The sequence below is a fragment of the Myotis myotis genome, unplaced genomic scaffold, assembly GCF_014108235.1.
Source record: "Myotis myotis isolate mMyoMyo1 unplaced genomic scaffold, mMyoMyo1.p scaffold_m19_p_8, whole genome shotgun sequence".
In the NCBI taxonomy this organism is placed as follows: domain Eukaryota; kingdom Metazoa; phylum Chordata; class Mammalia; order Chiroptera; family Vespertilionidae; genus Myotis; species Myotis myotis.
In genome coordinates this window covers 11,063,342-11,078,366 of record NW_023416390.1, presented here as the reverse complement: position 1 = coordinate 11,078,366, position 15,025 = coordinate 11,063,342, and the positions used below count along the sequence as shown (strand labels likewise).

The following is a 15,025-nucleotide window of genomic DNA, read 5'->3' as shown; positions in this document are numbered from 1 at the left end:
TTTATTTTTTTACTTTTATAGTTAGAAAAAAATAGAGACATTTTTGTGTTTAGGGGAGAAAAACGTTAATGCTTACCCATATGTCTGATATTGTGTGAAATAATTTTGCCTTTTGTAAGTGACATCACTTGAATGCTATTATCCCAGTGTCCAGCACTGAAAAGCAACTTCGCATCATGTGACACTATAAATAGCTTAGAAGTGATCTCCAGCCCCGGAGCAAAAGGACCATTCAGACTACGCTGAGTTCTGTAAACACAATTAAATATTAGACTTTTCCTTTAAAGATCACTTAGACTTAACTATTTTTTTAACATCTCTTAAAAAGAAATAAAAAATGTCTGTTCAACCTTCAATTTGAAATGTCTATTAATAAATGATTAAGACTTTCAGAAAATACATTAATCTTACTTTATTTATACTTTTCATAAAATAAAATTTTATATAACAAAGCCTCAAGGGTTAAGCATAAAGAAACTGAGATTGGTAAAGGTGTCAAAAAAGATTTAAATCTTGCTTTTCAAAGCCAATTAATAAGATGTCAGAAATAGTAGCCTCAAAGTACAGGCTTGATAAAAGTAGGTTTACAGTTATAATACATAAATAATATAATAACTAAAAAATAATAATACAAGAATAAACGCTGCCTGTGTTTCATGTACTCACAACAGTAAACCTACTTTGTCCACCCCTGTATAAAGAATAAGATCAGGAAAGTCATAAATAAACTGAAACTAGGATCTACCAACACAGGGAGATAAATGTGTATCCAACAATACCCATGAAGATCATTTTCTATCCCAACCAAAGAAAGCATATAGTTTTTATCTGATTCCCACTGAAATGCCTGTGCCCTTAGCCAATCTAAATTCTACAGAAAGACACAAAAAAGTGATTATATTTCATGTGTGTCATGGATAATGAGGGCCAATTCTGACCCTTCATTCAGCTCCAAACCTTTATTATTCAGTATTAATTTACTGAAGGTATACTTTGCACAAAGCAAAACAGTACTAAGTTCTACGTGGGATAAGAAGGAAAAGACATTGACCCTAACAAACATATAGCTACAACAACTCAAGAGTAAGGGAGAATTCAACTGAACTTAGAATGTAACCTTTGGATATTTTAAAAGACAATTAAGGTAAATAATAAAGTCTTATTACACAAAACATATTGAGATAAAATTGAACAATAAAAATAATTACAATTAAGCCTAAAAACTAATTCCAATAATTAGTGCTTCCATATGGTATGATAGAAATTATTTTTTCTTTAAGCTGGTGTCAAGTCAGGGGAAGGGAAGAAGGAAAGATAGAAAGGAGGGAAGGAAGAGAGGAAGAAATAAATGGTAGAGGAGGGAAGGAGAGAGGAAAGAAAATCTGGATGTATACATTATTACTTTAAAAATAAAACCAATCAATCAATCTAGTTGTTTTTCTAGACAATAAGGTATTATATCTGATTTACTTTAAATGTTCATTTACTTACTTTGGATTTGTCACAGTTTGATCCTTGAAAAATGTAAAGTAATTAGAAATGTTCCTGTCATAAGGCAGCCATCCATGGGTTCCAATAACATAATTCATGCTCACTGTTATCTAGAAAAAGAACATATGAAGATGAAAATTAAATGAAAGATTAAAGAAAGCAATAAAGAATAACCAAATGCTCACATGATATAATCAGAAATAGAACTTATGATGAATTGTTAAGATCTCACAGTCAAAGTGAATGTTTTCTTTTAAAAATGAAAAGCTTTTTTTTGCCATAGCTGGTTTGGCTCAGTGGATAGAGCATCGGCCTGTGGACTGAAGAGTCCCAGGTTCGATTCCAGTCAAGGGCACATGCCCGGGTTGCGGGCTCGGGCCCCAGTTGGGGGCGTGCAGGAGGCAGCCAATCAATGATTCTCTCTCATCATTGATGTTTCTATCTCTCTCTTCCTCTCTGAAATCAATAATAATATATTTTAAAAAAAAGAAAGAACAGTTTTTCTCCCCTATGATTATAAAAGTAGGAGATTGCCAAAAAGGAAAATCCAATACCTTTAAAAAACTACAGGTATTAAATCTGAAAAATCATAAGAATTCTACCACTCAAAAAGTACTATTATTATTTTTGTATCTTTTACAAACTTTTTTTTTCTGGGTAAATATATAATATGCATAATTAGAAAAACAGGTCTAATTTTGGAATCTCTACTATTCACTCTGCTGTACTCCATTTTTATAATTCCTAAGTGACAAAACTGGAGTAAGCCAGACCTAGATTTGGTTCACATGCCAGGGTCCCAGATCCCTTACTTGCTAACTCTGTGACTTTGAGCAAGTTACTTCTGAGTTTTAATTTCTCATCTGTAGAAGAAAAGTAATAATACTGCTCATCCTACAGGATTATTTAGGTGGACTAGTTGACAAAATTCATTTAAAGCACTCACTAGCATCTGCTGCAAGTAAACTGTAATCAATTCTGTATTACTTCTCATTTTCATAATTACTGCTGAATGATAAATTTTAATACCTAAGATGCTATACCCCATTTTTCTTATACAAAATTTTCTCATATTTTCACATATTTATTATTCCAGATAAACTTTAAAATTATAGAAACTACTTAAAATAAAAGCTATATAAAAAATGAAAAATACATTTTTATACTTGGTCAAATTCTATAAAAATTTTCTCATTTTTTTTAAAAGGCTTTAAAATTTTTTTATTTTCTCATTTTTTTGGTAAATTGTAATGGATATATATGACAATGTGCAAAAGGTGTATCAACTTACCAGTAACTCAGGACTGCCTTGAGACATAAAAGAACGAGACTGATTTTTGGGGACAATGGCCTTTATTAGTGGAATACCATCACTAATTCCCTAAAAAATATAGGAGAGAGGTTTAGTGGCTGATTCTGTTTATCTTTATTAGGCACAAACTATTGAAAACTGTTTCTGTAAATAAGAACGAACCCTGTGATACAGTATTTACTCTATTAAAACATATTTAATTTAAAATGTAGGAAAGATATTATATACCATGTTTGAATGGCATACTTGTAATTTCTGAAACCTATCACCTTCTTGTATTCCACTACTCTGCTGTTCCTTTAGATGTAAATTTCAAAGAACATAGCCAGAGTCTATTATGTGGCCCTTTAAGTTTACCAACCTCTGCTGTACTGCATGAGAGTTACTGCTTTTTCTATATATATCTCTGAATGATTCTTACTTTTTTGCCAAAAGAGTTACTATTATCTGTCCTATCCAAATTCATTTCATAACCATGTTCTGAATTATTCAAAGTAATTTAGTATGTATATTTAAACATTTAAATTTGAAGGAAATCTTTCAATTACATCATTAACTATCTTGTTTTACCCGACTACTCCTGATATTAGCAATTAAAAATCTGACTTATTAAGCCATATTTTATACATGAGCAGACATTATAATTAAGAGTTATTTTACACTCCCTCTATCATCATCTCAATTGTCAGAAAGAGCAATTTAAATAAAAGTATTTAAGCCAAAACCGGTTTGGCTCAGTGGATAGAGCATCAGCCTGCGGACAGAGGGGTCCCAGGTTCGATTCCGGTCAGGGGCATGTACCTGGGTTGCGGGCACATCCCCAGTGGGAGATGTGCAGGAGGCAGCTGATTGATGTTTCTCTCTCATCGATGTTTCTGACTCTCTATCTCTCTCCCTTCCTCTCTGTAAAAAATCAATAAAATAAAAATAAAAAATAAAAAAAGTATTTATTCTTCCTTGCCAGGAAAATGTGAACTAGAAGAAACAAGCCAAGAGGAACAGTTCAGACTACCATTCAGTAGCAAGCAAAAGCTTTCAGTAAGATTGTTTTAAAATTCCAAGAACAGGTAATTCAGAATTATTTACTACTTTGGATTAAATATTATAATCCACTCCCTACACTGAAAAGTAAAAGGAACACTGAGGTGTAAGAATTCACAGAGAAAACTCTGACATTACCAAGTTGGATATTACCTCTATAAAAAATGACTTGAGTTCAGGGAGGTGTTGAAATAGGTTTAGGGTTGAAGTCTCGGTTTTGGTCTGCTTCTGCATTGCTTCCTCGGCTGATAATCTAGGAGGGTGTGGTTCCTTTAAAATAATTTTAAGGAAAAATAATTTTATAACTATATTAAAACATCTCTCACTGTATTCCTCCAGACAGACTGGGCTCTAGCTACAATAGATTACATACCATGCACTATTGCCAATTCCAGGTCATTGCTCAGACTGCTCCCTTGGTAGAGTTCTTACCATCTTCGTTTCTAAAAAACTCTGCTTCTACTTTAAAGTGTTTCTTATAGGTATCTTCCTAGATATCTAAGTCAGAATTAATTATTCTCATATTATTTTCCTGAGCACATTACTTTATTTGGTATTTTATTTAACACTTATTTCTATGTTGGATTACATATAATTGTTTTTGATCTCTGTCTTCCTAAATTTTGGTAAAATTAAATGCATTATTCAAAAATAAAAAATTATAATATGGTGAATCTTTAATTCCTGAAATAAGATAAAAATGTCAATACTATCAGAAAAAATTTATAGATATTACTGCATTTCTTTTCAAATAAAATATTCTTTCTGAAGGTTAATGTAAGAGACACGGAACAGTATCTTTATAAATTAAATAAAAAGAAAATGACAAATCAAGTTAACATTCCAAAGACACAGTTAAAATGCAGAATAGAATTTTATCTGAAAGGGATTCTTCTATCTCCATCACAAAATATTAGACTATAGGTAATAGATGTGACAGCTATAAGTACTTCAATACTTAACTCTCAATTATCCATGTAATTATTATTCACTTTATTTTTTTTTTTAAAAAGGCTGATTTTTGTGTCATTTTTGTAAGGTAATAAAGACAAATTAGCACTACTCTTATTAAAAAAAATTAATGGTTCCAAACATTAAAGAATCTATTTCAAATCCCAAAGAAGTGTTCTGTTTTATTGTTACTTTTGCCTTCTGCTTCAATTAGCAGGTTAGGAATAAAGTACTGACTTTAAATGACTATTGTACAAAAATCAATGTTGGCAGCTTTAAAAAACTGTTGTTAAGGAATAATAGCCATTATAAAATTTAGTCTGATAACTGAAAAAACAAAAGTACATCTATCAGCCAGAGTTTAGACTATTACTGCTGTAATAACTGGAGACTTCAATTCAATGAACATTTACTGCACACATACCATATACCAGAAAGATACAGAATAATGAAGAGAAGGTTGCTGCTTTTATATGTTTACAATATAGTGAGGCAAAAAATATATATATACAACTAAGGCAGAAAGTGTCAAAATTAGGATTATAAAATAACAGCCCAAAGAACATAAAAATGTGATTTTGTTCAACAAGGGAGCTTCCAGCTACAAATTCAGGATATGCCATGGTAGAGTCACATTCTAGTTGTGTAAACTTGGAAAAACTAGTATCTGATTTCTCTAAGGTGTTGTAAGCTAGGTATTATTTTATCTGAGACTTGGCTTCACCGTCAGAAAAATGAGGATAATTAGATATTTATTGTGAAAGTTGGGTAAACCACGTAGCACTGTGCTTGCATTAAAAAAAAAGAAGACATAATCAATAGTATATTATTGTACCCTGGCTCGTGTGGCTCAGTTGGTTGGAGCATCGTCCTGTACACCAAAAGGTGGTAGGTTTGATTACAGGTCAGGGCACATACCCAGGACTCAATCCCTGGTCAGGGTGCATATGGGAGGCAACGGATCAATGTTTCTCTTTCACATCAATGTTTCTCTTTCTCCCTCTTCCTCTAAAATTAAATTAAAAAATTAAGTATATTATTGTGTATTCCTCATTTCTAAATTCATATATTAACAAAGAACAAAACATCTTTGAAAACTAACACTGGATTAACTTCTATGAATCCAAAGCTGTGTGCAACCAGAAAGACAATTTAACTTCAGATACTAGTATGGGGAAAGAGATATAGTAATATTTATAATTTAATTCTATATGTTTTATATTCTATAATTTGAGTTTCAGGACTGGGTTTGGGCTCGGGTTGGTAAGTGCCCCTTTTGGGCAGATGTCAGCTATTAAAAAATTCTTACACAGGGGACTCTTTCCCTCTCCCCACGTGGGAGTCTGTGCTGTGAAATTCTTTCCCCTTCCCCACGTGGGAGTCAGTACTTGTTCTTCAATAAATCTCCACCTTTGCTATACCAAAAAAAAAAAAAAAAAAAAAAAAAGTCTTACACATAGAACGAGTCTCAATATAAGGACTGTTTTAATGACATAACCTAACTGGCATTCAATTAAGATAAAGGAGAGCCCTAGCTGGTTTGGCTCAGTGGATAGAGTGTTGGCCTGAGGACTGAAGGGTCGCGGGTTTGATTCCAGTCAAGGGCATATGCCTGGGTTGCGGGCTTGATCCCCAGTAGGGGTCGTGTAGGAGGCAGCTGATCAATGATTCTCTCTCATCACTGATGTTTCTATTTCTTTCTCCCTCTCCCTTCCTCTCTGAAATCAATAAAAATATATTTTAAAAAAATAAATAAAATAAAATAAAATAAAGGAGAGAGTAATATCCCATCTGACAGGGAGCCTTCAACCTCATCATTTTCTTTCTCAGAAATAACAAAATAAAGTGATTGGCTTTCTGAATAAACATAGCCCTCTGGAGATTTAAGAGTAATTGACTGTATATGTGGATTGACTTAAATATTTTATTTCAAAATCGAAACAATCATTTAAATCTATTTTTTATTAAGGGACAGTGTATTTTTCTTTAATTCTAAATAATTTTGATATAGGGTTTTAAATCATCAAAATCCTTGAAAATGCTGGTAGTAATACTCCTTAGCAACTAAATTCTAGACTTTTTATATAATCAGTAACTTTTATGACTTACTTTTAACAGTTGACAAGGTGTTTGCCCAAAATTATTAATCATCCCTTCTAAGGCTTTTCTTTCCTTCTCATCTGTTAAGGCATCTAAATCCACAGCTCCTAAAACCAGGAAAAGTAATCAACTCACTACTGAGTGAAAATAAATTGGTAAGCCACACAACTGAATAATATACCAGAGAGTGATTAGCACATTTTCATCAAATATCAAAATTAAATATGTAAAAGAATACATTTTATCCACTGTTTAGAACTAAAATATTTTAAACAAATTTAAGATATCCATAAAAGTTTCTCTAAGAAAAATGCAAACTATACTCATAATATACCGAATTGTTTTCCTCATCATAGTCAAGATGAAACAAATGTAATGATCACACAAAAATATTGGTATCGCCCTATATGGCCGGCATTGCTCAGTGGTTAGAGCATTTGCCTGAACACCGAAGGGTCTTGGGTTCGATTCCTGGTCAAGGGCATGCTGGGTTGCAAGCTTGACCCATGGCCTCAGTCAGAGTGCGTGTGGGAGGCAAACAATCGATGTGTTGCTCGCACTGATGTTTCTCTCTCTCCCTCCCTTCTACTCTCTAAAAAAAATGGGGGGAAAATAGCCTTGAGGATTAACAAAAATGCTGCTATAAATTACTGCTTATCTAATAAATGCTGGAGAAGGTGACATTATGGTTAACTGATTATTCCCAGCCATACCTAACATGAATTGTTAATGGCTAGTAATTGGCCAAACTAGGTGAGTCTGATTTCTATGCTCCTATCTATCATGCTATACTACCTCCCTACAAATTTTTATAGAAGGAAAACATGCTTGTCTAGTTACAGAAAGTCATGTGGGCTCTGCTATAATTCATATAACTTCATACTATTCACAATCTTTAGAACTATTAGTTCTACTGAATGATTAGAAAAGGACTGCTTAGTATGACTTTCAAAGCCCTCAAAAAATGTTCTTTTTTTAAAAAAAAATTCTTTATTAGTTAAGGTATTACAAATGTGTCGTTATCTCCCCCATTAACCGCCCCCCCCACTCATGTTCTCATCCCCCTGTTGTCCATGTCCATTGGTTTGGCTTATATGCATGCATACAAGTCCTTTGGTTGATCTCTTGATCTTGAGCTAATAAACATTAGAATGTCATCATTATCATTTAAAGAATTATTATTTATAATTCTAAAGGTATTTTTTTCAAAGTCTGCTAAAAACTTAATACTAAATATTTAATGTAAGACCTGACTAAATAGGAAATATCTGCCAGAGATCAAAAACTTTTATGCCACCAATAACTGACACTTATAATTAGATTTGCATATATACTTTTAATTACTATTTTTTACAAAAGGATATTTCTTATCTTTCAAATAGTTTTAAAATTATTTTTTAAAATGTAGTTTTATCATGTTAAATGGTTATGTCCAAAATATCATGTTATAAGCACATATTAAATTACACTTTCTAGCAATTTAATACAAGAGAAAAAGTGCACAGGTTTTACCTTCATAACTACAGTAATAGAAAACATTGAGTGCCTCCACTGCAGCTGGCCCCCTCTGTTTATAGCCAAAAATCAGATCTATCCATTCATGAAGATGAGCAGAAACATATTCAGACTCCTAGGAAAAGAACAAAGAAGTAATTAATATAAAATACCTTCCAAGTACAATGTAAAGATGGGTCCTTTAAAAAAGTAAGAGTAAATTAAGCATTTCCACACAAAATCTTACCACTGTAAATAAAATTATCTCAAAATCAAGTTAAATAATTATTCATCATCTATTATATATATGGACTATATCCTGTACAACATAGACAATGTATTTATTACTATTTACTACATATGCATCTCTTAACTAATGGTGAAAAAATAATACATCTAACAGCCCAAATATTAATGACAAAAAATTAATGATGGCTCTGGAATACATCTTTGTTGTAAAGTTTCCATTGAAATAGTTGTCTAAAATTCAATTCAAGGAAATAATAAAACTACAATGGGGAAGATGAAAGATTCTGCAAATCACTCCCTCCATCCCATTCCACTAAGAGGAGGATTGGGTAGCAGGCAGAGGCTTGAAGGATCTCCTGGAGCCTCTGAGATGGCTTAAAAGACAGTAAGGAAATTGTTATTGCAGAAAGGAGAAAAAGGACTCAATGTTTTAGTTACATGAAAAACATAAAGGGTAAATAATGAACTCCTGGATCTGGATATGAAGATTTCCAGGCAGAATATTTAAAAAAATTTTTTTAAAAATATTTTATTGGTTTTTTACAGAGAGGAAGGGAGAGGGATAGAGTTAGAAACATTGATCAGTTGCCTCCTGCACACTTCCCACTGGGGATGTGCCCACAACCAAGGTACATGCCCTTGACAGGAATCGAACCTGGGACCCTTCAGTCCGCAGGCCGACACTCTTCTACTGAGCCAAACCAGTTAGGGTTCCAGGCAGAATATTTTAAAGTGATGACTGGTTTCTTTTTAGCTGCCTGTGATAAAGTGTGGGAAGAATAAGATGACTTGGTGGTGGGGAGTGGGGGGGCAAGGACTGTTCAGGTTTTAGCATCATTTTAAAAATATATAAAGCCAGGTCTTGCTGGGTTCAAAATAAAATTATTTCTCATTTTCAGTGTCATTAGAGAGTAAAGATTCCCAAAGTTAACAAATGGCCTAAATCAATGATGAATCAACGTCACCAGTAAAATATGGCCTCAGTCAAAAGTTTAGTTTAAGAGTCTGGCTATCAAACCATATGTTGAGGTCTTTCCCCCTCATAGGCACACTCAAGAGAATATAGAGCATCTTAAGACTGTTAAAGAGAGAAAGAGAGACACAATAATCCAAAAATGGAGTCACTTGTGCAAACCAAGATTTAATATCTAAACTCATTGCAATTTCAGCCTATTCCAGGAATATGAGCTTTATTAACCAGTCAATCTGGAATCACCTGATGAGCACTAGTGAGGTAATTTGCATGACAAGGCCTTGCCTTTCCCCCAAAGGAAGGTGAGCTGCCAGAAACAACCCACTCTATGTTAGACTTCCTTTTCCTGCCTCCTTCTGCCTACAGAAGCCTTCTATTTTATACAGCATCTGGGAACTCCTTTCTAGGGTAGATAGGATGCTGCCCAAATCATGAATCACTGAATAAAGCCAATTAAGTCTTCAAATTTACTTGTTTTTTAACAAGAATCTTAAGGGCATTTTCCCATAGGAGCCTCTCATTCAGCCCAAAGTAATAGGGAAGGTTTTTGTCCAATAGAATTGATGCCTATGAAACCCAAAATATTTTAAAAGAAAATGTATTAATTCAGTCTGAAAAAGATACAAACTGTTCAAAAAAGAAGACCTTTGACTTTCAAGTTACTGTGGTTAAGAAAGAGGCTGACAAAAATACTCACGTAAACAATTTATTTTTTTAATGGAAAACAAAGAATGACTAGGTGGGGGTGGTTTCAAGAACTTAGAACAAAGGAGCCATAAAGAATCACTTAGCTGATCGATGTTTCTCTCTCATTGATGTTTCTGACTATCTCTCTCCCTTTCTCTCTGTAAAAAATCAATAAAATATATTTAAAAAAAAAAAAAAAAGAATCACTCAGGGAATAGCACTGGATCCTAATAAAGGAACTGAGATAATGTTCCTGCTAGAATTCTTAATAGTTACAAACTAGTTACTGCTAGGTGCCTCTTGTTTTCCTCTTCCCTTTGAATGAGAAAGTCTATCAAATTCTGCCCTTGTCACATCACTGTTGTTATGTGAGGGCAGATAACTTGTTTCTTTACTTCAGTCTTCTGATCCAGGAGACACAGCTAAACAGTTTCATCCCCACATTTAGATGAATAATAAGTTTCAGGACTTTAGACCTCATGCCTTAATGCAAGGATGAGCAAACCACTCCTTGTATGCTAAATCTTATTAGATGCCAGATTGGTAGATTGGTCCAACACAGCCACACCCATTTATTTTGCACTTCCACGGCAGAACTTTAACACAGACCTTACAGCCAATGAAAATACCTATGTATATAAAAGCCTAATATGCAAAGTGTCCCTTGGGAATTCAACTGACCAGGAGTTCGATCGCTTGCTATGACGTGCGCTGACTACCAGGGGGTGGTGCAGAAGGAAAGAAGGAAGGCCCCAGCTGGGAAGAGAGGCTCCCGCCCGCAGCTGGCAGCCACTAGAAACCCTACCTGTGCACAAATTTCGTGCACCAGGCCTCTAGTTTATTATACTGTCCTTTCTGAAAAAAGTTTAAAGATCCATGTCTTAAAGAAATGAGGCTCTGGGGGCTTTTGAGAAGAAATATGTGTAATTTGTATGTTAGAGGAAAGTGAAAAATTTGTGGCCCAAGGGCATACTTGTATAGTAGATTAAGGATGGTTGCAAATTCTTTCTCACTTGCACCATTGAGAGGGGGAATTTATTTTCCCTCTTTTTGAATCTGCACTGATCCTGTTTAACGATTACAAGGTGGCAGAAGTGATGCTGTGACAGTTCACAACCTTAAGTCATGAGAAAATGTGGAAGCTTCCACTTTTGCACTCAGGGGAACCCTGAGCTGCCATGTAAGAAGTCTGGCTACCCAGGTAGAGAGACCACATGGAAAAGCGATATCCTGAGACCACATGAAGAAGGAGAAAAGTCCAGCATGCCAGTGTCTCAATGAAGCCTACTTGACTCTAGCCTTAGCTATCATATGACTCCAAGGGCATGAGAACCTCAAACAAGACCAGAAGAATTATCTAACTGAGACCAGTCAACTCACAGAACTGTGAGAGAGAATAAAATGGCTATAGTTTAAAGTCACTACATTTTGGAATAGTTTATTAGGCAGAAATACATAACTGAAACACAAACTTCTAACATCTTATTAGTAGGAAGCATGCTTCCCCGAAATCCTGGACCCCTATTGCATGTCATCGATAATATAGAGGAAAGCATCTGAGAAGCTCCTGGTTAGCTATAAGAAACAGATTCTTTTTCAGAGTTGCCTTATTCATGCATAAGGTTATTGCTTACAATTATTATAATCTAATCCTGAATACTGTAAATTTGACAAACTATATACTAGTGACAGGGAATGTTTCCAAGTATTGGCCTAATTAGTTTTAGAATATGCACCATTTCAATTTAAATAGAGAACTAGGTGGGCTATTGCGGGGAGAGGGGGGAGGGCACATCACCTGCAAGATAAAATGCAATTATCAACATTAGCCTAACTCTCACTAGTACTTCGATTCCAAAGTGAAAATTTAGCTAAAAATTAGTAACATTTTTTTTAAAGTGGCATTTAGGATTTAGCTATCCTGAAAACTTACTAAAATCCTTCTAGAAAACAAAAGTGTACTAATCCTTATATTAGATTTGAAACAAATGTGGGAACTACAATAAATCAAACTATACCAAGCCTGGTGACTGAAATAGTTTCATATACAACAGGCAGGTACCTTACAGAACAGACATTTTTTTGCCATATACCCATGGGACTTGACTATACTTTCACTACATCTGAACATTCATTACCCTCAGAATAAATTATTATATTATGCAAACATCATATATCACAGATTACAAATTAATGTAGAAAAATAATAGTCAGATACACTTAATTCCATCCTCTGGAAAACACATACATCTTTATCTTATTAATCTAATAACTAAACAAAAGAATCTTACCAGAGCTTTCCTATGTTTATAGATGAAATCTTCAGCTGACTTAGCCCATTTGGGGAGAATGACATCATTTACTAGTTCTTTGGAAACTTGTAGACGACCCAGGTTAAATTCTAAGACATATAAAATAAAAATGTATCAAGTCATTTTATATTTAAGTAAATCAAGTAGAACAAATATGAGGGAACATTTCTTAGCAAAACTGAAGGTTTTTTCCTTCTTTCATTAAAAGTGAAAGGTGAGAATCAAGTTCCCTCCTTAATCTAAATTTACGGAACAGGTAAAAATAATTCTTATCTATTAGAATGTGTTTATCAGTTAATTAAAAAGGTATATAAAAATAAAATCACTTCAAATTAGTTAATACAAGGTAAATCAGATTAATAATTGATTTTTAAAAATAATACATTTTCTTGATTTTTTACAGAAAGGGAGAGGGATAGAGAGTTAGAAACATCGGTTAGAGAGAAACATCGATCAGCTGCCTCCTGCACACCCCCTCCTGGGGATGTGCCTGCAACCAAGGTACATGCCCTTGACCAGAATCGAACCTAGGACCCTTCAGTCTACAGGCCGACGCTCTATCCACTGAGCCAAACCGGTTAAAGCAATTTTTTATTGAAGGAAACTTATAGCTGTGAACAAAAACTTAATCTGAACAAAAATGCAAGATTAAGTGTTCTTAAATTTAAAAATAATATAGTCACTCTAATGGTTAATTTACAAAACATAACTCCTTAGAGCTTTTTTAACTCATACATTAAACTCACTTTAAGATTTATACTTGCCTTATGGAAGAAAAATATTTATATACCAATATTCTAAGTAGATACTGACATCATAAAGATTTGCTCATATAGTTAGAACTCAAAAATGAGATTTTCTCATTTTTAAAGTGTGGAAAGGGAACAATGTTAACACAAAAGACTTTCATAAAAGAAGTTGCCTTAAAATATCCGTGTGTCTCAAAGTTTAAGAGAGGTTTAATGTCATAGAATGACAGGACACACAGGGTCTATAGCTTTGTCAACCCAACCACTGTAGAGCAGATAGTGTTGGCCACCTGACAGCCATTCCTCATTTTGTGGCAGAACCTGGATTTTATTCAAGTTGTCCATCCCTGCCCTATAATTCATGCCTGCTGCAGGTGACTGGTATAGGGGTTGGTATATGACCCAGCTCTGAAGAATGAGGGGAAGTTATAACAGGGTTTCTTGCTCTTAAGAAATGACACAATTAACAATCTCACTTCTTTCTAAGACACCATTATGTCTGCCTATGATACCTATAACTGCTTTAGTCATTTGTAACCATGAGAGGAACTAGCCAAGGACAAAGAATAGCAGAGTGAAATACAGAAAGAACTTTGCTTGGATGATATTGTTAAGCCACTTGAAACTACCATACCTCGGGGTTTTTATGAGGGAAAACACTAAAATGTTCTGAATCACACAATTATGAGTTGTTTTTTTACCAATATTTGTTTTACTAATGTAACGCTAATATAAAACTAATGGTTGTTGGCATTCTAACTAATATACTTTGCTTTCTCCCAACCAGCTCATTTCAAACAAAGAAGGCAATGTATAGTTAGAAATGGCTCTGGTGAATGTTAGAAATTATCAAACTAAGAAGAGTTTAAATTCTTCATTCAGATTTAATCTGCTCATCCCACCTATCCCAGATACTCTGCTTTAGGAGACTCCAGTCCTATGACTGACTAAGAATTTATAGGATCAGACTCAATTAACAGATTCACTTGATTTTCTTAAAGTGACCAATTCTAATTGCTTTACTGAGAATCAGATGCCCTGCCTCCAAACACCTGTCGCAATGTGCATGACCAAGGACATGAGGCCCTGAGTATGTTCTCCCTGGCCTGACAGATAATTCCACTGTGCAAGCAAAGGGTCAAACATTAACATTGCATGCTAGGAAAAAGAAGTTGGTGATGGTTCTTTGACACTGTGAAATTTCCTGAAAGAACAACAGTAGTAACAATCTTGCTCATTTCCTTATCTGTGCTTAAACTAAATCTAAAACTACATCATAGAATAAATATTTGGATATTTTAAACGACTGTATTTAGCTCCGTGATTCTCTCCTTCAAAAACATACTGATTTTTCAAATATTGTGACAACTAATGCCATCATTCTTTTCAGTTTGCCTCCTGTCTTCTGCTCTAAATCAGGAATCAGAAAACCTTTTAAATAAAGGATCAAATAATAAATATTTTTGGCTTTGTGATCCCTACGGCCTCTGTTGCAACTACTCAAATCTGCTCTTTTACTGTGAAAGCAGCCACAGTCTGTATATATAAATGAATTGGCTGGCTGTGTTCCAACAAAATTTTATTTATAAACACATACATTTGCCCATGGATTTGGCCTATGGGCTATAGTTTGCTGATCCCTGGTCTAAATCCTCATTTTATCTAA

General features: G+C 34.1%; 1 protein-coding gene across 1 annotated transcript in view; it reads right to left on the bottom strand.

Moving 5' to 3' along the window:
* Positions 1–15,025, bottom strand: part of NBEAL1 (neurobeachin like 1) — a 114,753-nt gene that overhangs the window by 12,900 nt on the left and 86,828 nt on the right. The window contains exons 44-50 of the mRNA XM_036319816.1: positions 12,590–12,699; positions 8,408–8,525; positions 6,905–7,002; positions 3,998–4,114; positions 2,783–2,872; positions 1,492–1,601; positions 77–249 (exon numbers count right to left, since the gene is read on the bottom strand). Of these exons, the coding sequence (XP_036175709.1) occupies positions 77–249; positions 1,492–1,601; positions 2,783–2,872; positions 3,998–4,114; positions 6,905–7,002; positions 8,408–8,525; positions 12,590–12,699 (816 nt within the window). The remainder of the gene's footprint in view (positions 1–76; positions 250–1,491; positions 1,602–2,782; positions 2,873–3,997; positions 4,115–6,904; positions 7,003–8,407; positions 8,526–12,589; positions 12,700–15,025) is intronic.